Genomic DNA, 23,325 nt, shown 5'->3' on the forward strand with positions numbered 1-23,325 from the left:
ATATATGATTTGGCAGGGTAGTGAGAAGGAGAGGGTAGATTTAGCTCTTCGTTTGCGGAATATAAACGCATCATGCTTGGAGGAAACGAAAAGTTATTCCCAAACGCGCTCCAGTGCTTCCCACATAGCATTGTTCTTAACTCGACAACCGCCGCTTTTGCTATCCTTAACACATCCTTTCTCCAGAGCTTCCGCAATCTGGTCAATTTTTTCTTCTGAGGTAGCAAAGCGCATCAGCATCTCACGAGCCTGGGAACATTCTACCCCGCCGGTATGGTCATCATCGCTTTGCTTGTTGGATACTGGGGGTATCTGATGGACATCGGTGTTTGGGTTGTTAGCTAATATTGTTAGGAGCCTACAGGGTGGAAGTGTAGCTGTTGGAGCACACTCAGAAGGTGGCTCATTTGCACAAGAGGTCGGCTGTGAATGTGATACTCCCGGACAGTCGGTAGAGGAAGGCATTGCACAAGCACCGCCTGACGCACACTTGTTACTCTCCAAGAGGACGCTAGGCTCTTTAGCGGATATCTGTCGCAAGTCGGGAGTCAACCCTACATGTCCTTGGTTCGCCAGGGATATTCCAAGAGGTGTAGTCTGATCAGAGTGGCTTATGCAAAGTGAGGCTTTAGGCTGCACGACTACTTCTGGCCTCGATCCTTGTTCGGTAGGCTTGGACTTGTCCGTATCATACACCAGGGCATTGATCGCATTGTCGCCTAAACCACGGTCACGGAGTATCTGCCGCAAGCGCGAGTTTTCCCAGGCGACCCTCCGGGCAGCTGCTTGCACTTCCTTGGACGCTTGGATGCCTTGCTCGCGGGCTTCAGCCAGGCGACGCTCAAGGTCTGCCACATACTCCCTCTGCCGTAGTCGGTGCCTCCGCTTGTTTTCTCTCACACGGAGGGCACGCTCCGAGCTCTAGAAGATAGATGGCAGTTGGTAACAGTTGTAGTTTAGTCTTGTGCAACACTGACCTTTTCTTGTCCAGAGGCCATATGAAGGTGACATAAAACAAGCAGCGTCCCTGTGTTCCGTGCAAAGCAGACAAGCGCTGAGGATGTCGCAGGCGCCCTTGACTTCCCGCTGCAGTTGATCGCCTGTGCCTATTCAATATCGGCTTAATTGGTAACTCCTTTGTTGATGTCAAACTAGAATATTAGTAATCAAATAACACTCAAGGCTACGAAACTCTAACCAGGAAGCCCCTTAATATCACGTGATGATATCTCGATCCTCCCTGCGACTTATCAAAATAAAATGAAAAAAGTCGAGCTCAAAGAGAGAGCGAGAGAGAGAGCAAAACACCTCCGTCCTCCATCCGCCTCTCGTCGAGGAGCTCGTCGTCGACCTATATCACTTCCTATAACGCGATACCAAGCCGGTTGGAGCGCCCTCTCGTTAATTGACGCTTTCTCCAGCCTTCATCCCTCTCCTCCCGACGCCTCCGTTTCTACTCCCTGCTAAATCTCCAACCCAATCGATAAGGGAAATCTGCAGCCTAGCGAAGAACCAAAGGGATACACAATGACATGATGGACCTTCAGGAGACGCAAAGAATCACCCTTGAATACCTCCATGTCCTAGCCGATCAGTTCCAGCGTGTTCCCGGCTCAGCCATCGTGCTCCGGTACATCAAGTCAAGTTATCAGAATGACCCTGTTCGTTCGGCCGTGGAGCTTTTCCTGTTCCTGTTCGCAGTGAGATATCTTCTTGCACCGAAGTACTCGACCAAGCGTGACTTCGTGCCTCTTTCAGAGGAGGTATGTGTTTATTATTCCCTTTGTTTTACTTCGCTTCTTCGTCTCCAGGCGGGTTGCTGAGTTGATGTGCCTTGTAGGAGATCGATGATTTGGTAGACGATTGGACTCCGGAACCTCTTGTTACACCCCCGACAACACAAGACGAAGAAGATGTTGAGAAACGAGTTGTACTTACTGGGTGAGTCGGTCCTTGTGAATGCATCGAGGTGTTGTTCATTGCTTACTGGTTTTTAGTCCTACCGGTCCAAAATCTAAGCTTGTAAACGGACGAACTGTTACAAACCTTGCATCATACAACTTCTACAACTTCGTTGCAAATGACGCTCTGAAAGAGAAAGCCATTCAGACCGTTCGAACGTACGGTGTTGGACCATGTGGCCCTCCCGGATTCTATGGAACTCAGGACGTGCACATGCGGACTGAGGCTGATGTTGCTACATTCCTCGGTACTCCTGCTTGTATTATCTATTCTCAGGCCTTCTCGACAATCTCCAGTGTTATTCCGGCATTTTCCAAGCGTGGTGATATCATTGTTGTCGACAAGGGAGTTAATCATGCTATTCGGAAAGGTATTCAGATCTCGAGAAGCACAGTCAGATGGTATGAGCATAACGATATGGATGACCTGGAACGCGTTTTGAGCAAAATTACCAAGGAGCAGGCAAAGAAGCCGCTAACCCGGAGATTTATCATCACCGAGGGGTTGTTTCAGGATAAGGGTGACATGTGTGATTTGCCCAAGATCGTACGTCTACTACTCTTTCTCTTGGTATACTATTTATGACAATGGCTAACGTATGCAGGTCGAGTTGAAACTTCGATACAAGTTCAGACTTATCCTGGATGAGAGTGTCTCCTTTGGTGTGCTTGGCCGTACTGGCCGTGGTATCACTGAGCACCAGAACGTCGACCCGGCAGAAGCTGACATGATCATCGGCTCCTTGTCTGGAGCGTTCATTGGCGGCGGCGGCTTCTGTGCCGGATCTAAGGAAATTGTCAACCACCAGCGTATCTCTGCCTCTGCCTACTGCTTCTCTGCTGCCTTGACTGCCCTGTTAGCCACGACTGCAAGCGAGACTATAACGCTGTTGCACAATAGTCCCGAGCTCATCGTTCAACTCCGAGAGAACATCAAGACCATGTGGACTCAACTCGATCCTCGCAGTGACTGGGTATACTGCACTAGTTCTCCAGAGAACCCCGTCATGATGCTTGTGCTCAAGCCCGAAGTGGTCTCGTCCAAACGCCTCACCATCGAGGATCAGCACCACATCTTACAGGAAATTGTCGATGAGACTCTGGCTAACGGAGTACTTATCACCCGTCTCAAGCCTGTCCCTGATGAGACTGCCTCTAAACAGAACTATCTCCCTCCTGCCCCTGCACTCAAGGTCTGCATTACTACCGGTTTGTCCAAGAAGGAGATCGAGAAGGCAGGCATCATCATCCGTCATGCTATCACGAAGATCCTTCGACAAAAGCGATGAATCTAGACACGGAACACAAACATCCTTTTACCACCCCCTTAATATTATCACTGTACATCTAGCTTCTCCTTCGCTATGGTCATCCTACAGGCAACTTCCCCCGTTACTGGGGCTCACTGTACTTTCTCCTAAATATTACATATATATTTTTAATCAACGAAATGGACTAATGTGGATATGTACTGGCCTTTTCTGGGTCTCCTGATGGTGTAAATGTACAGAATAGGGACGGCGATGGCTCCAAGTATGTATGTTCTGACTGACTGATACCCTTCGGCTTTGAGATATATGGCTAATCAAACGCCCTTTCCATATAGGCCTCTGATCAGGTTGTCTTGGTATGTTGCTGAATATACCCATGTAATATCCTCATACCCTATATCCAGTATCTACTATGTGTATTAGCAGAGGCTCTCCTATAATGAATATACCAATTAATACCTATGGTTGACACCTGTTACAAGAGTAAACAAGAATATGTTTGGCTACAGCAGGCGTTTTATTTAGCGAAAACTTCCGACCCTTTTTTCGCTCTTCTTCCTTCAGACCATCTTGTTTCCACGATATTTCTTTCATTTGTATTCACTCACAATACGGCGGATACCATTCTACTTCATCAGAATTAAACATAACCCGATCCACGTTCCACATCCACCATTTTAAGATTATCTCTTTAGGCTGGGCATATCGGGTTGTTCGAAGCTTACGTCAGTTTGTACCTCTGCATAAACTGTTGGAATACTCTATTAGCTACGACTTGCACCCATTACCAGGCCTTTTAGTCCTTTGTGGTCCAACATCAATTGCCCTTACTTTGTCTCCAGAATGTGCCTGCCTCCCTCTGTCATCACACACTTGATAGAGGAGAGAGTCTGATGAAGGCTTCTACAGACCCCCCTTTCTTGTTTGTAAACAAGATAGAAAAATTTGTCCTTCTCCCAAATACCCTTCAACTCCCCAACCACCACCCCAAGCGCAGAGCCCATAACTACCCTCTCTCCGGTGCAAAAAATCCTGCTAGAAATCTTATCTAATGCAGTGCCCTACCAGACCATTAAAATGCTATACTTCTATCTCATTCGCGCGATTTTGGTCGCACTGCATATCTATGAGCTATAGCCCTTTTCTCCAAAGTAATATTACCCCCACACTCTCCTATTAATTGGTAGTATACTAATGGCTTACTTTAAACTAGAATATCCTTCTCAAAAGAAAAGGGGCTATCAATCTCTTTCATGAGGAAAGATAAGAAAATGTGAGTATTCAATATACATAAGGGTTGTATAGAAACATATTAATATTTCTATAGTCACAAAGTCACTGAACTGAAGACTTGACAGGAATAAACGGTTGTATCGAAGAAATTAAGAACACCACTACAGAAATGAAGGGCTGCATCGAAGAGCTAAGAAAGACTGCAATAGAGATGAGAGATTGTGCTGCAGAGATGAAGAACTATTATGGGGGCGAAGAAGTCGAAGTCGGTTTACTCAGATACTGTTGGACCACAAGGGACAAAAAAGGCCTAATGCCCTAAGGTATCTATGTATCCTTGGGTAATGAGTGCGAGTCGTGGCTAGAAGTGGAATATTCCAACAGATAACTACCACGGTACAAAAAAATTGTTCAGCGAACCTCAAGCAGTCATGGGTGTGTTGGTTGTCTAGTGTACTATGTTTATAACCTTTGGTTAATATTTTTATCCACTCTTAAGAAACATTGCTTCCACATCTCCATTCTACTTAAGACTTTATTCACAGCATCAACTCCATGATAGTAGCAACAAGAACAGCCCAAACTGATACTCCAGAAAATGGCACCATAGTCAATGCTCCAAGTGATTAACTTATCTTTTACCATGTATTGCAACAGAGCCTAAAGCGGTCACCTTGAGGATTTGGAAGTCCATACTTTTCGGTACTTTTTACACAACTGCAGGAGACTGTCAGGAGTCCCTAAGTGACTTGAAGGGACTGTCAAAGGCCTACTAAATCATTGACCGATGACGCAAGGACGAGCTACGCTTCAATATTCTGTCAGCTATTCACTGCAGGATCTCAGTGAAGTGCAACCTTCAATATGCAGCATTTCTACCTTATTCATGTTGTGGCAACTACTCTCCACATCTACACCCTTCAACCGTATACCCTGGCCTCAAGGAAATGAAACATTTGATCGCAGAGACAAATACTATTATTACCACGGAAATGAGAGACTACACCAAGGAAATGAAGAAGTCGAAGTCATCTTGAGGATTTGGAAGCCCATAGAAGAGCTGATTGGCTTTCCGGTACTACTTACAAAAGCGCAGGCAAAATTTACTGGGATCTCCTACCTAATTATTGACGAGAAATTGACGATTGACGTTCAGCAACTTTTATAGCTCGACCAGGCTTGCTATCTAATATTCCCCAAATAATAATAATAATACTCGTTTTAGCGGGCTTAATATTATTCTTGCAGGAGATTTTTATCAGTTACCCCTAGCTGCACAAAAGACTTTATATTGCAGCAAAAGCAATCTCGATAGACCTGAGCTCATTCAAGGAAAGGAGAACTATGAGGCCTTTAATGAAACTATTGAACTGGACACTATCCAACGTCAGCAGGATACAGACCCGATCAGTATTGGTTTCCGCAGGGCTTTTGACAGCCTACGGGAGGATAAGGTGACGCGAGCTGAAAAAAGTCCCAAGGACAGAAGTCCCCCATAAAGTGGACTACTTCGGGCAGCTGGAGTTTCGGGGGCTCACGGCTCAGAGAGCTGCTGCCCTTTGTCTGCGATCGGGTATTGAAAAATAAGGATAAGGTCACCATATTCACCTTGTTCCCTGGCCAAGCATACAAGAGCGAGACCAGCTGGTTCAAGCTTCACCACGGACCGAGATTCGACGATAGACCTACTGATCCAACATACAACTGCGATGTCCTTTTAACAACGTGGGTCTTAACTTGCACGGCAATTGCAACACCATCATATTGGTGGAGCCAGCACAGAACGTCAATATAACCGTCCAAGCAATTGGCCGGCTCCACCGTCCGGGCCAAAAAAAGGAGCAAGAGGTCTATATCTTGTTTTTAAAACACTCATGGGAGATTTGTCGAGTATAACTCGGCGAAGAAGATGGCCGGACAGATCGTGGCCGACAATTCAGATATGCTCGACAACTTTCTCCGAGAAGGTCTGAGCCTCCAGCATCTATGCCACCACGCAATCCTATTCGATTATCCGCCGAATGAAACTCTCAGGGTACAGGCTATCGGCCGCCTCCAGCGCGTGGACCAGCGGTTTGTTGTCCTGGTAGAAGAGCTAAGGCTGCCTGGGACTTTCAACACCAGACTAGACTGTCGAAAGCCATCCCGTCGATGGTAGCAGAGCTAAACAAACAAATTTTTAGAGCAAAAGAAGAAGGCAATGAGATTGATTTGGGCCAGTGGGCTGTCGGGGCGGACGGGGCGTTAGTGAAGCGGGGGGAAGAAGGGGAGAGAATGGAGGAGGATGCGGAAAGCACTTGGCTTGTGGGGGAGGATGTGGTTCGCCGATTGCCTCAGTTGATGGGCGGAGAGGAGTGTCCCGTGCCTTAAGCGATTCCAAGGGTCCAAGGCTAATATGAATAATAAATACAGGCAAAGTCTTCGTTTCATCATTTGTAGAGCGATCTCTACTCCGTACCTATTCTCCATTTCGCGAATCACAAGACCTCCTTTTCCACCAATTGAGTCTAATCGGCTGCACGAAGTCCATGCTCATTGAAACGCTCTATAGCGGCGCTGCCACCCTCGCCATGCCCATCGCAAAGGCTGACAGTACCCGATCTTCTCGAGGGGCTGCCTTTGGCCAGGTAGCGCTGGGATCTGCCGGAAGGTATAGTTTTATTTATGAGACGCTTGATGTTGCTGTTTTCGGGGATAAGATAGAGAATATGTACTCCGTACGCCGCAATAGTATCACTGGTAGTAAAAGCCACTGTAGGAATGCAAGTGGGCCTGAAGGCTTTTTTGAGACTGGCAAACATGATAGTTGTAGTTTGAGAAAAGGTTGCCCCAACTCGGAAGAAAGACGCCGGATGAACGGGCCGTCTGATAGACCAGATAGTGATACACCGGCATCTCGGTCCGTATGACCGCAGCATGAAAACGGCTTTCCAGCAACTAACCGGCTGTCAAACATTCATGCAGGTGCTACGACATTTGACCAACCAACCGATAGAGAGAAAGCAAAAATAAGATAAAAATAAGAGAGTCCTGAATATCATAAAGCTAGATGTAGTGTTTTTGTTCGAATTACGAGTATTATTCAAGGTAGTAGGAAAGAGAAAGAAGAAAACAGACACCCAGTAACATGTTAGAAGATAGAACATTAGTCTAATACAAGGCCAGAAGCCTACAGTGTATGTTGGTTGATCAATAGGAGGGTGGAAAGGGATAAGGGAAAAGATAGCAAACTGACACAATCCAACTCCGCATCTTGAGGGGGGGAAAGGAGACAAGTAAAAACACACAAGAGCGTTTCATTCCATTATAGAGGTGGTGAGAAATGCAAAATGCGAAAGGCAACAGGAAAGACAACAAGATAAGAGAGGATAGGAAAATACCGTACATAATGGGGTGTTTATTTTCGCCCACAGCCCGGGCAAGCTTTGTTCGTAACATGTTTCTTTCTTCTTTTTTTAGTGTTTTGTATTTTTGCTTTGGTTCAGCACACCCCCACCGGTAGATGGCATGCTGAAGGCTGACCTGGAGAGATGAAATGGCGTGAAAAGGTGAAGATATCGATGGCTGCTTTTTATTCGTTCATTTAGAAGCGGAATAGTTTGGCGCCGTCAGTGCTCTCCGCTGCAGCGCCACCGCTTTGCTTTCCGGTTAGGCTGGAGCTGGTGTCGTTATTGTTGAGTCCGCTGGGCTGCGACAGCTTCAGAGGGATTTCTGGGAGGCTGATCTTGAGAGTCTTCATGATTAGTGGGCCAGCGATAACAATGGCAAAGAGGAAGAACATGGTGAAGTATAGGATCGCAAAGCGGATGACACGACGCTTGCGGAGCTTCGACTGCTTGAGAGAGTAGATTGGAGGGCGGATTTGACGACTACAAACATTGTAAGTATATATATAATCATTAAGAACTGTTGCAGGGATATGCTTACCTTGGTCTGAGCCAGAAGAGAATGACGGAGTGACCCTTGTCAACGTATGGAATACACAGGGCCGGAAGCATGAGAATCAAGATGACATGGCCGAGGATAAAGTCAGCAGCAAACATGCCGAGTTCAGTGATCTTGCAAAGGAATTCACGGCCGGGCTGAGACAGAGAGTGCCAACCCATACCGTACCATTTACCAGTCCACCAGGCAATGTTAGCATCATCTTGTCGGAATTCTCTAGTCAAAGCAAGACCAATGATGAGCTTGAAGACGAATCGCTGGATAGCAGTGACAGCAATCATTCCAGCAAGGGTACGGCTGAATGAGAAGCCCTCAAGGAAGAACATGACTTCGAAGAAGATGAGGAGGCCGACAACAGCGAATCCGTGGGCAATGGCAGCTAGGACAGCACCGAATTTCTTGCAGCACATGCTGAGGACTGGTCCCATACAGCAGGCCATGCCGAACATAGCAATAGCGACACCTGCATTGAGTGCAATGGGGCCCAGAGCGACAAGACCAACTCGGATAAGGGAGTTGGTTGCTTCAATCTTCTTAGCATCAGGGTTGTTCTCCTTTCGAACACCAGTTTGAGCGTTGATAAAGAGGTACGGAATGAGAGTCACGGCAACAAGTACCAATGGACCAACAATTTCACTGAAGAAGATGTTGGAGAACTTGGCTCGTGGGATATCACCAGACAGCTTCTGAGATGGCGAACCAAGGACCTTTCGCTTGTAACCAGTGATTCGGGTACGTGATAGACGGCAATAGGCGATCCAAGACGAGGCATGGGAACGCGAGTTACCACGAGACAGCCATCTCAAGTAGTCACGGTAGTCAATGAAGAAGTCATTCCAGGAGAACTGGTGAGGGTTGAAGAGGAAGGGTGAGATGCAGAGAGCAAGAAGAGATACCCAGAAGTACAACAAGCCAGGCAACCAGACGGTAGCAGTTGCGAACAAAAGCATCATCAGTGATCGTGCACCAAGGTAGATTGACGGACCGGCGAAACGCGAGTAAAGAATACCGAACGGAATACGGGCGGTAGCAAAACCACGACCAGTACCAATATATCGGGCACCACCGAACGACAAGTTGTTGTGAAGAGAGTTGGCATAGATCTGACACACGAACACTTCGAATAGCGGAGAGAAGGATCCGAAATGCTTAGCCAAACGGGTAGCAGCTCTCCAAAAACCACGCTCAGTCAATTCTTGAACAACTAGCGGCAAGAAGGACAGTAGGAAAACGATACAAATAGACAAGATACAACGGTTGACCCAGTCCTTGATAGGGTTGAGATCAGCACATCCAGTTGGCAGCAGTGCGTCGGTAATTGGAACACCCTTCTTAACTTGGCAAAGAATAGTCTCATGCTTCAAGGCTCCGAGGTTGATAAGACAGATCATGAACAGTTGCACAGACAAAATAATGAAGATGTTGTTGATGTGGAAACCAGGATGGGCGTAGAAGAAGGACAAGAATCTGTCGAGCGGCAGTTGAGTTCCAAGGTAGTAGTATTCACGAGAAAGCATCTGCTCACCCATACCAGTTCCGATCTTGGTGGTAAAGTTAAGAATAGAGCCAAATCCAAGATCACGACCCTTACCACACTGGTAGTATTCGCAGTGCTTGATACGACCACCACGAAGCAAAGCATTCATACCGATATAAATATCCTCATTAAGATGTAGACCCTTTTGAGCCTTGGAGACACCGCCACGGGTACACATGAAGATAGCGTTAAGGAAATCAGGATGTCCGTAATGGAGCTTGCCACCAATCTGAGCAAGAGTACGAGCGAAGAGAGTACCGAATGTCTGTTCCTTTCCGGCAGCAACGTCACCGAGGATACCAATGTTCTCAGAGAAAATGTATTCACGAGCTCCAAGAATGGCAACGGGGTCAAAGTTGACTGGTGGAAGTCCGGGGGTGTATGGGGAGATGTTCTCGGTAGTCATTTCCTCGAATTCAGCAAGCACACTTCGAATCTTCAAGCATTCTTCCAAATAGTTGTCCTGGTTGGCGTCGACAAGCTGGATGTATTCACCACGGTGGAAGATGATAGCGTGATTCTGGTTGTCAGACTTTCCGTCACCAAGAATAGGGTTACCAGAGAGCTGAACTCTGAACTTTGGTCGTCGAAGGCCATTCTCCAAGATTTCAGAGTGTCCGTCGATAAGGGCAGAGAACAGACGGGGCTCCTCACCCTCGTTCGCTGGGGGCTCTTCGTCAAGATAAGCGATCTGAAGGTCGGGGTAAGCACGAAGCAAGAATTCAGTGTTTTCACGTTCCTCTTTGTTGAACTTGGCGAATCGCTGCATAGAAACACAAATCTTGAACTTGCGGCGAGCCATGCGTTCCAATTCACGTTCCAATTTGTCAGAGTTACCGCCAAACATTTGGACAACTTCAGGGTTTTCAACACGGTAGAGCAACTTAATGGCACGGCTGTAGTTCATAAACCCAGAAATAGTACGGTACAGAGTCTGAGAGCGGAGCGAAGCCCAGATACGGGTACGAAGGGTATACTCGGGAGCAGCAGACTTGAAACCGATGCAGTAGAATGGAAGGTCATTGATCTTGCTCTTCTGAGCATCCTTTGCATTCTTCTCATCGTCTCCGTTGAACTGGGAGGTCTCATCGGCCAGAATCTTGGTATCCTTGACGAAGCAGTCCCATTCGTGTGGGTGAAGCTGTTTGAGGTATTCCAATAGAGTGACACGGGAGTATGGCTCATCTTCACGAATAATCTCACGCAGGGACAAGAGGATCTTCTCGCTGTAGTGGGGGATCAGGACAGTGAAAGTTGGCATGTTGTCGACAGGTACTGGCTCAGGAATTGGAGTGGACAGAGACTGAGCAAAGAAGGAGATACGACGTTCAGCTTCGCTAAGAGGCGGGAAGAACTCGGTCTTGAAGGAGTGATCTTCCTGGGAGACGAAGAAAGTTGGTGCACGAAGGGTGCGCTTTCCTTCCTGCTCAGATGGAACCTGATGATAGAGGAGCTTTTGAACGTGGTCGATAGCCAGGAGATGCTCACGGTACATAGAGATGACAACTGCGTTCCACACCTGAGAGATCAGAACTTTGGGCTTGTACTTGATTTCCATGTCTGTGGTAGCAAGAACCTTGGAGTAGATACGCTTGGGCAGACGAGAGAAGATATTTCTCCAGGGAGTCCATATGGAAACACCAAGGTAAAAAGATCTGGCAACGGAGAAGATTGCGTTGAGGATAATGTACCACAAGTAAGTATCCAAGAAAAAGAGGACTAGATCAGTGAAGAACATGAGTCCGAGAAGGATCTTTGGCTGCTGCTTGCAAAGAATATCACCCAAGATCGCATCGCCATAACAGATACCAATCTTGGTGTTGGACAGAATTCGAATTGGATCTTTGAGCGAAAGAGTCAGGAAGACATAGGACTCTCCTAGCTTAGCTCCGAAAACGCAAACCCACAATCCGTATGACATCCATCGGTCATTGCCCTTGAGACGAGGATAACTGGCAGTGAATGTCTGACTGGCAACGTACTGGCGGGAGTTTCGCTTTAGGTAACTTCCGAAGAGACCACCGAGCGGCATGACCGAGAAGAAGACGAAGGTGATCAAGGCAATGAAGAACTGAGCAATTCCAAGGGCGAGAGCAATCTTATCCTTTCCATCCTTACTGATGAAGAAGACGTAAACGCTAGGGCCGAGATTGACAGCGAACACAGCCAGCAAGAAGAGAAGACGCTTCGACAAATGCTGTGCACCAGCCCATTGGCGAGGAACATAGCACCATTCGGCGAGGGTGGCCCAGACGTTGATGAAGGCAGCAATAGCACCACCAACACCAACAGCAGACCAGATGTAAGCAGCAGGAGGAGATTCGTTACCCTCCTGAGTATAATTGGGGGTGTATAGAGTCTGAGAGTTGTAGGCAGTGTAGAACCAGTAAGCAGTGACGTGGATGATCCAGATACGGTTGAAGTTGACCATCATGTGGAACCAAGAGCGAGTTTCCTTGTAGGTCTTGAAGAAGCACTTCTTCCAGTTGACATCCTTGAGTTTGCTCCATCGTTCAGCCGGAGGAACGTCAACAAGACGGGTCTTGTCTTCGAGGACGATACGCTCAATTCCCTCTGGATACCAAAAGAGCTGGTTGCAGTCGTCATATCCGACAATCTGAGCGTGATCACGTTCACGGCGGACATACTTGCCATCAACGATCTCATATCCTTGGTCACGACAGTACTGGTACAGCGGGGTGATGATCTCGTTAAGGTAAGTGAACTCTGGAACAGGCTCAACACGGTTCTGACACTCGGGAGATCGGAGATAGTCGTCAGCACACTTGAAGATGAAGCAGAGACACTCTGGCATGAATCTGGTCTGGTTAGCTTCACCCCAGCAGAGCAGGTACAAGGCAATTTGGCGTGCTCTGTCATGTTGAGACATGCGGTTCATCCTGGTCTTCCATCTGTACTCAGCAGCCTCGAGACTGTTATCGCCTTCTAGAGACTCGAGCGTCTCTGCCTCGTCCTTCTGTTCCTCTCCTGCCTTCTTCTTAGCGGCCTTTCTGGCCTTGCGGGTACGTCTGTTGGTCTTTCCGAGTTTCATGTTGGCAAATCCAACGGCGTCGTCGAGATCAAGGTGGGCAGCGAAGTACCAACGACGGTAATTGGCATTTTCACCGCCAATGTAATCGGCGTGGAGGGAGAGCAGAGCCTGGTTGGGAGTCATACGAGAGGCTCGAGAGTCAAGCTGTACCATGAAGTGATCGTACATGTTACGCATGCTGTCACGCTGGAAGCCAAACTTGTTGACCAAGTCCAAGAAGATCTCTTCAATCTCCTCCTTGGAGAGCGGAATCTGAGCATCAGAGGTCCACGCTGGATAAGGCTCGCGGGATCGTTGGCCCATGGGGAGAGCATCAGTTCCGTAGATGGGAGTGGCAGCTCCAGAAGATCGGTTTCCGTAGGAGATCTGGGAGGATGGAGGTCGATATCCTCGGCCACCCATCTGGCTCTCGCTGTAACTGTTGTACCGTTCATCACCACGACCATAGTACTCACCATCGCCACCACGGGCATCAGATCTCATGGTAAAGTCACTGAAGGTCTCTGAGTCTTCCTCAGAGTCGTGTGGACGACGCCTTCCACGGCCCTGGTTGTGGTCTCCCGCTCCCTGGTCATAGTACTGGTTGTCGTAGTAGTCATCCTGGTAGTACTGCTGCTGGTTGTCATAGTAGCCATCCTGGGGATACTGCTGAGAATCGCCACTGTAGTAATCACTTGGAGCAACGCCATTTCAATTAATGACCCGACTAATTCAAAATTGGGGGAGGGATAACTTGGGATTCATGGTGGGAGGATGTCCTTACGCTCTGTCATAGTAGCCATCACCCTGCTGGTGCTGGCCCTGGGGGTAATCATATTGATCGTAGTATCCGCCTCCGTTCTGGTCCTGGTAGTAGGAGTCACCGTGACCTTGTCCGTGGCCATTGTAGCCATCGTCGTAGTGGTCCTGCTGGCCCCCCTGGGGGTGCGGGTGGCCGGACATCGTGCGATGGTCTGTCGATTCACGCAATCACTAACAGGAGTCAGTCCCAGGGCCTCTCTTGCTTTATCAAGATACACCAGGTACAAAAGGACAAGTACTCACCTTAACACGAATCCATGCAGTTGACTTGATGTTCTTTGTGGGCGTTGGAGGATGCAGTCGTGACGTGACAATCGTGAGAGTGCAAGTGAAACAATCCCGCTAGTTAACCAGTAGAAAAAAAAAGAACCCTAAGCAACCGAGTCTAAACAAGCGATTGACCGTGAAGAATCGTTTCTCTGACGTCTTTCCTCTATGTCTTCGCGTCTTCTTTTATGAGGTCGTGAAAATGTTCGATGTTGGTTTCTGTCTCTCTCTTCTTATCGAGGCGTCTTTTTCGAGTGTTATTTTCTTTTCCGTTTACTTAGTAGCAAGAACGAACAACCCGAGCGAGCAGTCGACACTCACTCTTCCAGCCAGCAGAGAGAGGAAGAAGAAGAAGAAAAGAGTGTAAGCACACAAGGAGTGACTTTGGTGCGAGAGAAGTAGAGGAGGAGGTCGAGGTCGAGGTAGAGTCGAGAAAGGGAGCGAAAGAGAGAAAAGGGAAGAAAAGGGCGGCAAAAGGAAGACAAGGAATAAGAAAAGAAAAGAAGCAAAAAAAATAGGTGACGATAGAGAGGAAAAGCAGGAGATTTGACGTGTCGACGATCAGCCTGCAGGAGATTTAATATTCCTCGCTGCTGGCTTACTCCGTACTCCGTCCTCGTCTCTGCTTCTCGCGCTTTGCTTCTTTTTCTTCAGACGATATGATGGCTTGATGGCTTCTGCTGCTGCTGCTGCTTCTTTACGGAGTCGTGCCTGATAGACAACCAAAAGAAGAAAAAAGGCCTCAGCAAGAAGAAAAGAATCGATTTGTCCAGCTTCCACAGCGTCAATTGACCGAATTTCACAGGGAGAAAGAAGAAAAGAAGGGAAGAAAAAAGGCAAAATTACAAGTTGGCGCTTTTTTCCCTCGATCTAATCGTGCACGTATGCTTGTTTATTGCGTATTGGTGATACGATATCTCTGTATTACCGTAAATTACACTTTATCAATAGCACAACTTGATGTAATGTAACGGAAATTCCAGTACGCGGCTGGTGATACAGGGGCGAGGGATCCCCGGCCAACCCAGATGGCGGCCCCCTTAGCTCTCCTGGCAAGCCTTCCTGGGCCTCTTTCCCTTTGGATAGAGATGGGTTTTTTCCCCCTGGGGCCCACAGGCTCCTCCTGGATGATTTCCTTGGGATGGCGCAGGCCACCGGTCGCGGGCGAGGCTGGTGAAGGCCAGCCCAGTCCAAACATGCTCCCAACCCCCCTGCCAGGGGCGAAGGAGGGAAAACAGGGCCGCCGGGCGCTTCGGGAAGACCAACCAGCACCACCTCAAGGTCTCGCAGACTTGAGACCCTTGAGACTAGTTCAGCGGTACGGGGGGAGTAGGGCCCTCTACTAGTTAATAGTCTACTGGTTAAATAGTTCCCTAAACGTGGACGAACTGATTCAGATGGCCAGTTGTACCACGCTGAACTGGCTCGTCCAGTTGACTCGCCACCTGGTTCAGCCTGGGAATCAATCAGGGCATTCCAACCTCCCTCAGAGATGAGGGTATATCACTGGAGATTGCGGTGCATCGGCCCACCGCCAGATCTTGCCTGCTGCTCCTGGTTTGTTTTTTCTTTCTTTTTTTTTTCTTCGTCCACTCCCTCCTTTCTCTCAATCAATCGTCCCTCCTGCGTCTGATGCTTACCCATCCTTCGACTCGGGAGAGGGTCCTGGTTGGACCATGGCCCGTAAAATACTTATGCCGTAATGTACCTCTCGTTCCGTGTCACCCTGGAACCCGCCCTCATGCCCGTTCGAATCATGCTGTATGGGCCCTCCATCGGTGTCTCACAATCCCAGGGATGAGGTGGGGTGTTTGACATTTCAAGGCTTGGGAAGGGGCGTCTCACGCTTTTTCTTCTTCTCCCTCTGGCTCTCTTTTTTTTTGCTCTTTGCCACTGTGGTTCACGGTCTCCATCGCGTCTCCAGTCTGTGGCGGTGCTGCAGTAGTGGTTTCTTGCAGAAATTCAAGTCGTCTCTGCACAAGTATAAAATAGTATAAAATCGACCGGATCCGCGAGAGTCCGCCCATCGCCGTCTCCTCGTCAGCGTCAGGGAGCCAGTCCGGCCTGATCCCTCAACGTCTCGATCCTCTTGATGTCTCGATCCTCTCGATGTCCTTGTCGGTGTCTTTGTTCAGCCTCTCGTAGCTCTCGTAGTCCTCTCGTAGCCAACCGTAACCAACCGTAGCAAGTGTCTGCGAGACCGTCAGCCGGAGCACAAGAAGCACAAGAAGAGCACAAGAGCACAAGAACGTCGACCAAGAAGACCAAGAAGACCAGGGAGAGTCACCTACCCGTCTATCTAGCCGCACATCCCTCCCCCGTCCTACTCGCTCTCAGCGCTCGCCTGTCTCTGCTCTATCCGGCTGGTGTTTCAGGAGTCGCGGACTACTTTACTTTCACTTACGCAAGCCCCTTTTTTCCCTCTCCCTTTCTTGTGCTTGTCCACGCAAGCCGCCGCCAAAGTGGTTAAGGTTAACGTGACTTTCTCCGGTTTTCTCCAGAAACGAAACAAACATCTTCAAATTCCTCCTTCTTCACTCGCTCTCCTGCTCTTTTTTTTCTTACCCTCTTTTCCGAGAGACAGACCAGACATCTTCTTCCATCTTCTTCACACTCGTTCGAGGCTATTCTCTGGGGCGTCTACTTTCTCTTTCGTAACCGCTCTCGTTTAGTTACGTTTGTTTTTTTTTTTCTTTTCTATTACCAACGCTCATCCTCTCGCTTTTTTTTCTACACCCTTTCGTATCTACTATCAAGACGCGAGAAACATAAGACATTACCATGAAGTTTTCCTCTTTGGCGGCCGCTACGGCCCTTGTCGCCGGCTCTGTCGTCGCTGCTGACCTCGATCCCATTGTCATCAAGGTTGGTGGCCGTTTGGCGTTGATAACCAGTTGGATATTGAGAGACCGGCAGAAGGGACTGACTTAATATCGGAACTATAGGGAAGCAAGTTCTTCTATAAGACAAATGGCACTGAGTTGTACGTTTTATCCATCGTTTGTTTTATCATATATCGTCTCCATTAGCAACACTTTACTAACTCGTCCGCATAGCTTCATGAAGGGCATTGCCTATCAGCGTAAGTAGACGTCGAGCCATCAGTGTAGCACGCGATATAAAACGGCATCCAACTTACACTTGCATAGAGGAAATCTCCAGCAATGGCACTACCAACCCAGACAACAGTTACCAAGACCCACTCGCAGACGTAGATGCCTGCAAGCGTGATATCCCCCTGATGCAGGAGCTGCAAACCAACACTATCCGTGTTTACGCCATCGACCCCAAGAAGGACCACAAACAGTGCATGAAGATGCTCCAGGATGCCGGTATCTACGTCGTGGCTGATCTCTCCGAGCCCAAGACTTCCATCATCCGTGATGACCCCAAGTGGAACGATGACCTGTACGAGCGCTACACCTCCGTCATCGACGAGCTGGCTCAGTACTCCAACACCATCGGTTTCTTCGCCGGTAACGAGGTCTCCAACAACAGCACCAACACCGATGCCAGTGCTTTTGTTAAAGCTGCCGTCCGTGATATGAAGGCCTACATCAAGCAGAAGAACTACCGCCCAATGGGTGTCGGCTATGCTACCAACGACGACGCTGAGATCCGTGATGACATGACCGCCTACTTCAACTGCAACAAGCAAGAAGAATCCATTGACTTCTGGGGCTACAACATCTACTCCTGGTGCGGTGACTCTTCTTACACTACTTCCGGTTATGATAAGGTCGTCGAGGAATTCAAGTCCTTCAACGTCCCAGTCTTCTTTGCCGAGTACGGTTGCAACAAGGTCCAGCCAAGAAAGTTCACTGAGGTCCAGGCTATCTATGGTGACAAGATGACTCCTGTTCTCAGCGGAGGCATCGTCTACATGTACTTCCAGGAAGCCAACGACTATGGTAGGCTCCCTATTTCTTCAATTCGATACTTAATAACTTCGATCACTAACTGACAGCCAACAGGTCTCGTCAAGATTGAGAATGATAAGCCCAAGAAGCTCGCCGACTTCAACAACCTCAAGACTCAGATCAGCAAAGCCAAGCCCTCTGGTGTTAAGATGGATGCTTATAAGCCAACCAACACCGCTCTCAGCACTTGCCCCACCAGCAATACCTGGAAGGCCAAGAGCTCGCCTCTCCCACCAACTCCCAACAAGTCCCTCTGCTCCTGCATGGTCAAGAGCTTGACCTGCGTCGCCAACTCTGATATCACTGACAAGGAACTCGGCAAGCTCTTCGGAGTTGTCTGTGGCAATGACAAGGATGCCTGCAAGGGAATCACTGCTGACGCTTCCAAGGGTGTCTACGGCGCTTACAGCATGTGCAGCCCCAAGGAGCAGCTCTCCTTCGCCTTTGACCAGTACTACAAGCACCAGTCCGCTAAGGGCAACGGAGCCACTGCCTGTGATTTCGGCGGTGCCGCCAGCATGCAGAAGTCTGAGAAGCCATCCGGCAACTGCGCCACCCTTGTCGGCCAGGCTGGCCAGGACGGTACCGGAAGCATCACCTCCGGCCCAGGTGGCAGCAGCACCTCTTCCGGCGCTGCTGCTCATACCATTGCCTCCCCATCTGTCAACTTTGGTATTGTCAAGTTTGGTGCTTATCTCTTCTGTGCCGTTCTCGCTGGTGCTGGTATGATCCTGATATAGACTTCCGCGGTGTAACCAATCATAAATTCCCTCAGCTCCTGTTCTCCATGATAGATCCCAATAATACATGAGCCATACATACCATCTGTCCATAACCCATCAGCAAACTGAGTTGTTCCTTCCCCTCTAACTTGCTTGTCTTTGTTTGTTTGTTTTGATTCCCTCTTGTTGCTTCTTCTTTTCTAATGGTCATGTCGATATTGGACCGGCCGATCCTCTTTCTGCTTTGTTGTTCTTCTGCTACACCACCTGTACGTACCGTAGCATGCACTTGACTTGATTCCCTTTCCCTTCCCCTTTCTTTATGAGTTTGTAATAGTGATGAAAACTGACTCCATTTGCCCCCTTTATTTTTATCCATGGGAGTAGCCTGGTAAACCGATAAATTGATTTATTTTCCTTGTATCGGCCTTCTTTTACTGAAGTAACGTCTGTAGAGGCTTCGAAATAGCTGTGTTGTTACTTTTTGATAGTTGAAAGAAGCTTTTATGCATATTTAATGGTCGTCGTTGCCCAGCCAACGACAAAGCATCAACCTCACCACTAAAAGCGAAGAATCAGTCAGTCAGTGAATTCAGCTAAATATCGCCATATTTCTACTTACGATTGATGACATCTTGTCTTAAAAAGACTACATCTATTCCTTTCTTCAGAAATACCCAAACTGAATCACCATGGCGAGGCTCTATACAAAGCCAAGGGAAAATAGTCAAGTGGCCAAAACGAGCATCCAGGACAAAGAAAAAAATGTTATAGAAGATAAATCTATTATCAAATCTCAATCTACGACTAGGGATGATGAAGTGGAAGAAAATACACCTTCTAGAAGCTCTGGGAGGGCAAACCGGAACGAGACCAAGGATGACGCTAGGCGAGCCTCAAGGTCTAGGAGGCGGATTGATGGCCAGGAAAAGCTGATATCCCAGTTATCTGACTTATCCTTAACCTCTAAGAAACGGGAAGAGGTATGTCGAGGGGAGGATGAGGAAGAAGATGTGGTTAAGAGGTTTACCAAACTGGAACTTCAAGAAGCAGATGAGGATATCGAGGAAGAGCTAGCAAAGGAAGAGGCACATGACGAGGAGGAAGCTCAGGCGGATAAGAGAAGTCATACTCACATATTCAAGAAGAAGCATAGTTACAGTCATGGGAAGGAAGAGGGGGAAGAGGAGGAAAGTACTATGGAGCAAGAAGAATATGATACCGATGGGTTCGATTCATTGGATGACTTTATTGTTTCTGATAATGAATCTTTAAGTCTCTACGAAGACTTGGAGTATGAAGGCGAAGATGATAGTGATGCGGAGGAGAAAGAGAGACAAAGTAGCAAAACCCACACTTCCTCTAACAATCATCTAGATTCTGAAGCTGAAGCTGAGCCTGAGCCTAAGTCTGAGTCTGAGCCTGAGGCACAGCATCGGCCTCGCAGGAGATTGATTAGGGGTAGAAGAAAACAGCGCAGCTCAACTCCCTCTCATACATCAGATAATGAAACTTGTGAGAGTGTTGGCAAGCCTAACAATACCCCAGGTCTTGATGAGGACCCATTGTTGTTTACAAACATGGGGAACAACATATCTTGTCCTGTTGATCAGGAAGCAAATGAGCAAGATGCAGCCATCACAACAGATGTGCTGCTGGACTCCAGGCCTCGTCTTCCACCGCCAGCATCTCCTAAATATTCAAAGGAGCATAAAAAGAAAAACAAGCCCTCTGTGGGCTTGACTTCTACAAAGAACACAAATAGCCGAGCTACAGGTTCCCCTCAAGGGTACGGAATATTCCATTTCAATTGATCTGTCTTTGGATATCAATTCTTGCCAAAGCCGACTTTGCTAACTTGCAATTAGGCTACCTCTTCTATCTTCTCCTGAATCTCCTGGACAAGACAGCTCGAAGATGAGCTTCGTTACTCCTCCGACCTCTCCTACAAAGCCTCGCCTTAAATCTCCTTCAAAATCACAGGCAAACCGCATTCCTCCATCCCCTCATAAGCCTGATATTGATATGTTTTGGGACCAGAAAACCGTCAACGAGTGGAATGACAAATTTTCCCCTCAAAAGATCAAAGCTCCCAATTTCTACAAACGGCATTTTGATATCTTCTCGGACACAGAGGATGAAGCCGATGACGATGAACAGATTTTTGGCAGTCAGGACAACGACTTTGTGATTACAGGCGTCTCTATTCCAGGACATCTAGGCACTCCTGAACCTGATGCAATGGGTGACAAACTGCCTTTACACGCATCCCCGATCAAGAACAATGCTAGCCCAGGCAAGAAGCAAGCCAAGGCATCAGCATCGACGAAGAAGGCATTGGCTGCTAAAAAGCGAGAATTCGACCAAATAAAGCACGCACTTGCAACAAACTTCTTTAACGAATTGGATACCATGGTGACTGGGGGTGAAATTTTGAAACTCGCTGAATCTGCGGGCGGAGTAAACATTGTTTGGAATAACAAATTGGCTACCACGGCTGGCGGGGCAACTTGGAAAAAGGAGTTGATCACACGCAACAGAGATTCAACAGAGCAATTTCTCATCGACTCATCTTCAGCGAACCTTTGCTCTCCGAATAATTCTTCTTCCCATGCGCCTTCCTCAACATCATCCTCGGCGACCAGCGCCTTACCGACAGACGAACTTTTAATATCTTCAAGCCGCTCTTCTGTCCATCGCTCAATCAGACACAATGCAACCATTGAGCTAGCCGAGAAGGTGATTGACTGCGAGGATAGGCTGCTCAACACATTGGCACACGAATACTGCCACCTAGCCAATTTCATGATATCCGGTGTTCTTAACCAGCCTCATGGGGCCAGTTTCAAACAATGGGCTAAAAAGTGCATGACAGCGCTTGACGCTCATTCAGAGTATTCTGGCAAGGTCGAGGTTAGCACGAAACATTCGTACCTGATTAATTACAAGTACATGTGGTGCTGCATGAGTTGTGGGCAGGAATATGGTCGACACTCGAGGAGCATTGATCCAGTTAAGGTGCGATGTGGGAAATGTCACGATGGGAAGCTATTGCAGGTTAAGCCAAAGCCAAGGGGGAAGTCAAAGGTATAAAATTTTATGACAACAAATCTTGACAGCGTTACATGAACTCATGATGTCTGGGGGAGGTAGGGGAGGGTTATTTTGATGGACAGTTGTACTGGTGTTCAATTTTCTGGTCGGAGGTTGTTAGATTTCTTTGGTTCGGTTATTACTCTTTGTAAGGCCTAGCGATTTTCTCACAGTTTGCCGGTAAATTCTATGCATCTTTCACTCATACTATTGCAACCTTGCTGGATATTCAAGTCTATATTAAAAATCTAAATAAACTGGACAACTAGAAAGTGAAATTGATTTATCCTTTATATACAGTATTTGGTTACTTTTGTTCTTAGTGATCAAGATGCTCGCGTTTTTCCCATTTCCACCCCTTCGTACGCCTATTACACTTAATGCTAAAGCGCATGCGATTGTTGGCCTGACGGCTAACCTCCAAAGAGACTGTAGTCAATAATCCCCAGGGACCGCATCATATTGGCCATGATGTCATGCGCACGCATTTCCTCCTGGGCAACTGCACCAGGAACTCCAGACTCCTCAAGCTTATCGTGAGGGACATTGATATAAACAAGGATATCGGTGCCATACTGCGCGAGCCGTACAAGGAAGAAGTGGCATGTGGAAGTTGTTTCTTGCTGGGGTACGGGCGCAGTAACAGTCGTACCAGTTGTGCCGGCCGGTGTAGATGTCAATGCCGCTTGTGGTGAAGACTGTGAGTGCATGTTAAGCAAACGCTGAGTGTCGGATAGTTGCCCCTTTGAGGTCACCAGTGCCTGACATGTATATGCTGGAGACGGTATGAGTTGAACAGGGTACGGTTTTGGCGGGTCGAGAATTTCATAGGTGTCTCCGTTGGCGGTGCACATATCATGCAGATGATACAGGACGGCGCCGAGCTCGACTTGATTGCTATCCGATGATGTTTCTAGCTGGGATACCACTTCTTCTGGCAGGGTATATGAGCCCGGCTCTAGTCGTTCAACCAGCTCGATGATGATATTTGTCTTTGTTGAGGTTGACCGGAAAACTTCCTGGTTATCAGGGATTGGAAAGATGGACCTTTTTCATGATTGAATCCATCATTTTTTCTTAGCAGGGTGTCCCTCTTTGTAAATGATTTATTGTTCGATGCCATCCTTGCCCAAATTTGAGCTTATCACTCTGTCCACTTGGTGTGATGGTCGGACGCTCAGCAGGCACCAGCCCCGCGGCGGGGGTTTTGCAGGCGCAAGAAGCAACAGCGGCGGTTGTATGATATATGAAGGCAGGGCAGCATAAGGAGGAAGAGAGGGGGGAATAATAAGGAGGTGGTAAAAGTGAATTATATCTTACCCTATATTTGCAAACCCTTTTGGTATCAGGACCTTCATTGCGCCGCCATAGAGCTCAGTGAGCATATATCCGGTATCAGGATCGACGGCCTCCGCCATATTGCTGCCCTTTTAGAGAAGAGTCAACCAGCTCGTGCAAGATGAGCAAAAAAGGCGGTCCTACTTTGTCTGAATTCTCTAGTAGGAGGGAGATTAGAAGCGGTA

The 23,325-nt window shown here is 47.9% G+C and overlaps 7 protein-coding genes across 7 annotated transcripts; 4 read left to right on the forward strand and 3 right to left on the reverse strand.

Annotated features, from left to right (window-relative positions):
• Positions 1 to 93: 93 nt before the first annotated feature.
• Positions 94 to 998, reverse strand: MGYG_00399 (hypothetical protein; the record flags this gene model as incomplete). The annotated part of the gene is made up of 2 exons (XM_003176264.1): positions 94 to 921; positions 978 to 998. The coding sequence occupies 2 exons, from the start codon at positions 996 to 998 to the stop codon at positions 94 to 96; spliced, it is 849 nt and encodes a 282-aa protein (XP_003176312.1).
• Positions 999 to 1,532: 534 nt separating this feature from the next.
• MGYG_00400 (serine palmitoyltransferase 1) lies at positions 1,533 to 3,250 on the forward strand (the record flags this gene model as incomplete). The annotated part of the gene is made up of 4 exons (XM_003176265.1): positions 1,533 to 1,763; positions 1,841 to 1,941; positions 1,998 to 2,508; positions 2,567 to 3,250. 4 exons carry the CDS (start codon positions 1,533 to 1,535, stop codon positions 3,248 to 3,250), a joined length of 1,527 nt encoding a protein of 508 aa, XP_003176313.1.
• A 3,124-nt stretch (positions 3,251 to 6,374) lies between these two features.
• MGYG_00401 (hypothetical protein) lies at positions 6,375 to 6,835 on the forward strand (the record flags this gene model as incomplete). Its single annotated transcript, XM_003176266.1, has 2 exons — positions 6,375 to 6,538; positions 6,595 to 6,835. The coding sequence occupies 2 exons, from the start codon at positions 6,375 to 6,377 to the stop codon at positions 6,833 to 6,835; spliced, it is 405 nt and encodes a 134-aa protein (XP_003176314.1).
• Positions 6,836 to 8,048: 1,213 nt separating this feature from the next.
• MGYG_00402 (1,3-beta-glucan synthase component GLS2) lies at positions 8,049 to 13,941 on the reverse strand (the record flags this gene model as incomplete). Its single annotated transcript, XM_003176267.1, has 3 exons — positions 8,049 to 8,334; positions 8,393 to 13,672; positions 13,763 to 13,941. The coding sequence occupies 3 exons, from the start codon at positions 13,939 to 13,941 to the stop codon at positions 8,049 to 8,051; spliced, it is 5,745 nt and encodes a 1,914-aa protein (XP_003176315.1).
• A 2,907-nt stretch (positions 13,942 to 16,848) lies between these two features.
• Positions 16,849 to 18,727, forward strand: MGYG_00403 (1,3-beta-glucanosyltransferase gel4; the record flags this gene model as incomplete). The annotated part of the gene is made up of 5 exons (XM_003176268.1): positions 16,849 to 16,932; positions 17,013 to 17,050; positions 17,124 to 17,149; positions 17,217 to 17,978; positions 18,042 to 18,727. 5 exons carry the CDS (start codon positions 16,849 to 16,851, stop codon positions 18,725 to 18,727), a joined length of 1,596 nt encoding a protein of 531 aa, XP_003176316.1.
• Positions 18,728 to 19,401: 674 nt separating this feature from the next.
• Positions 19,402 to 21,802, forward strand: MGYG_00404 (HMG box-containing protein; the record flags this gene model as incomplete). The annotated part of the gene is made up of 2 exons (XM_003176269.1): positions 19,402 to 20,498; positions 20,578 to 21,802. The coding sequence occupies 2 exons, from the start codon at positions 19,402 to 19,404 to the stop codon at positions 21,800 to 21,802; spliced, it is 2,322 nt and encodes a 773-aa protein (XP_003176317.1).
• Positions 21,803 to 22,215: 413 nt separating this feature from the next.
• On the reverse strand, positions 22,216 to 23,220 carry MGYG_00405 (hypothetical protein; the record flags this gene model as incomplete). Its single annotated transcript, XM_003176270.1, has 2 exons — positions 22,216 to 22,849; positions 23,123 to 23,220. 2 exons carry the CDS (start codon positions 23,218 to 23,220, stop codon positions 22,216 to 22,218), a joined length of 732 nt encoding a protein of 243 aa, XP_003176318.1.
• Between the last annotated feature and the right edge of the window lie 105 nt (positions 23,221 to 23,325).

The sequence above is a fragment of the Nannizzia gypsea genome, genomic scaffold, assembly GCF_000150975.2.
Source record: "Nannizzia gypsea CBS 118893 supercont1.1 genomic scaffold, whole genome shotgun sequence".
Lineage (NCBI taxonomy): Eukaryota > Fungi > Ascomycota > Eurotiomycetes > Onygenales > Arthrodermataceae > Nannizzia > Nannizzia gypsea.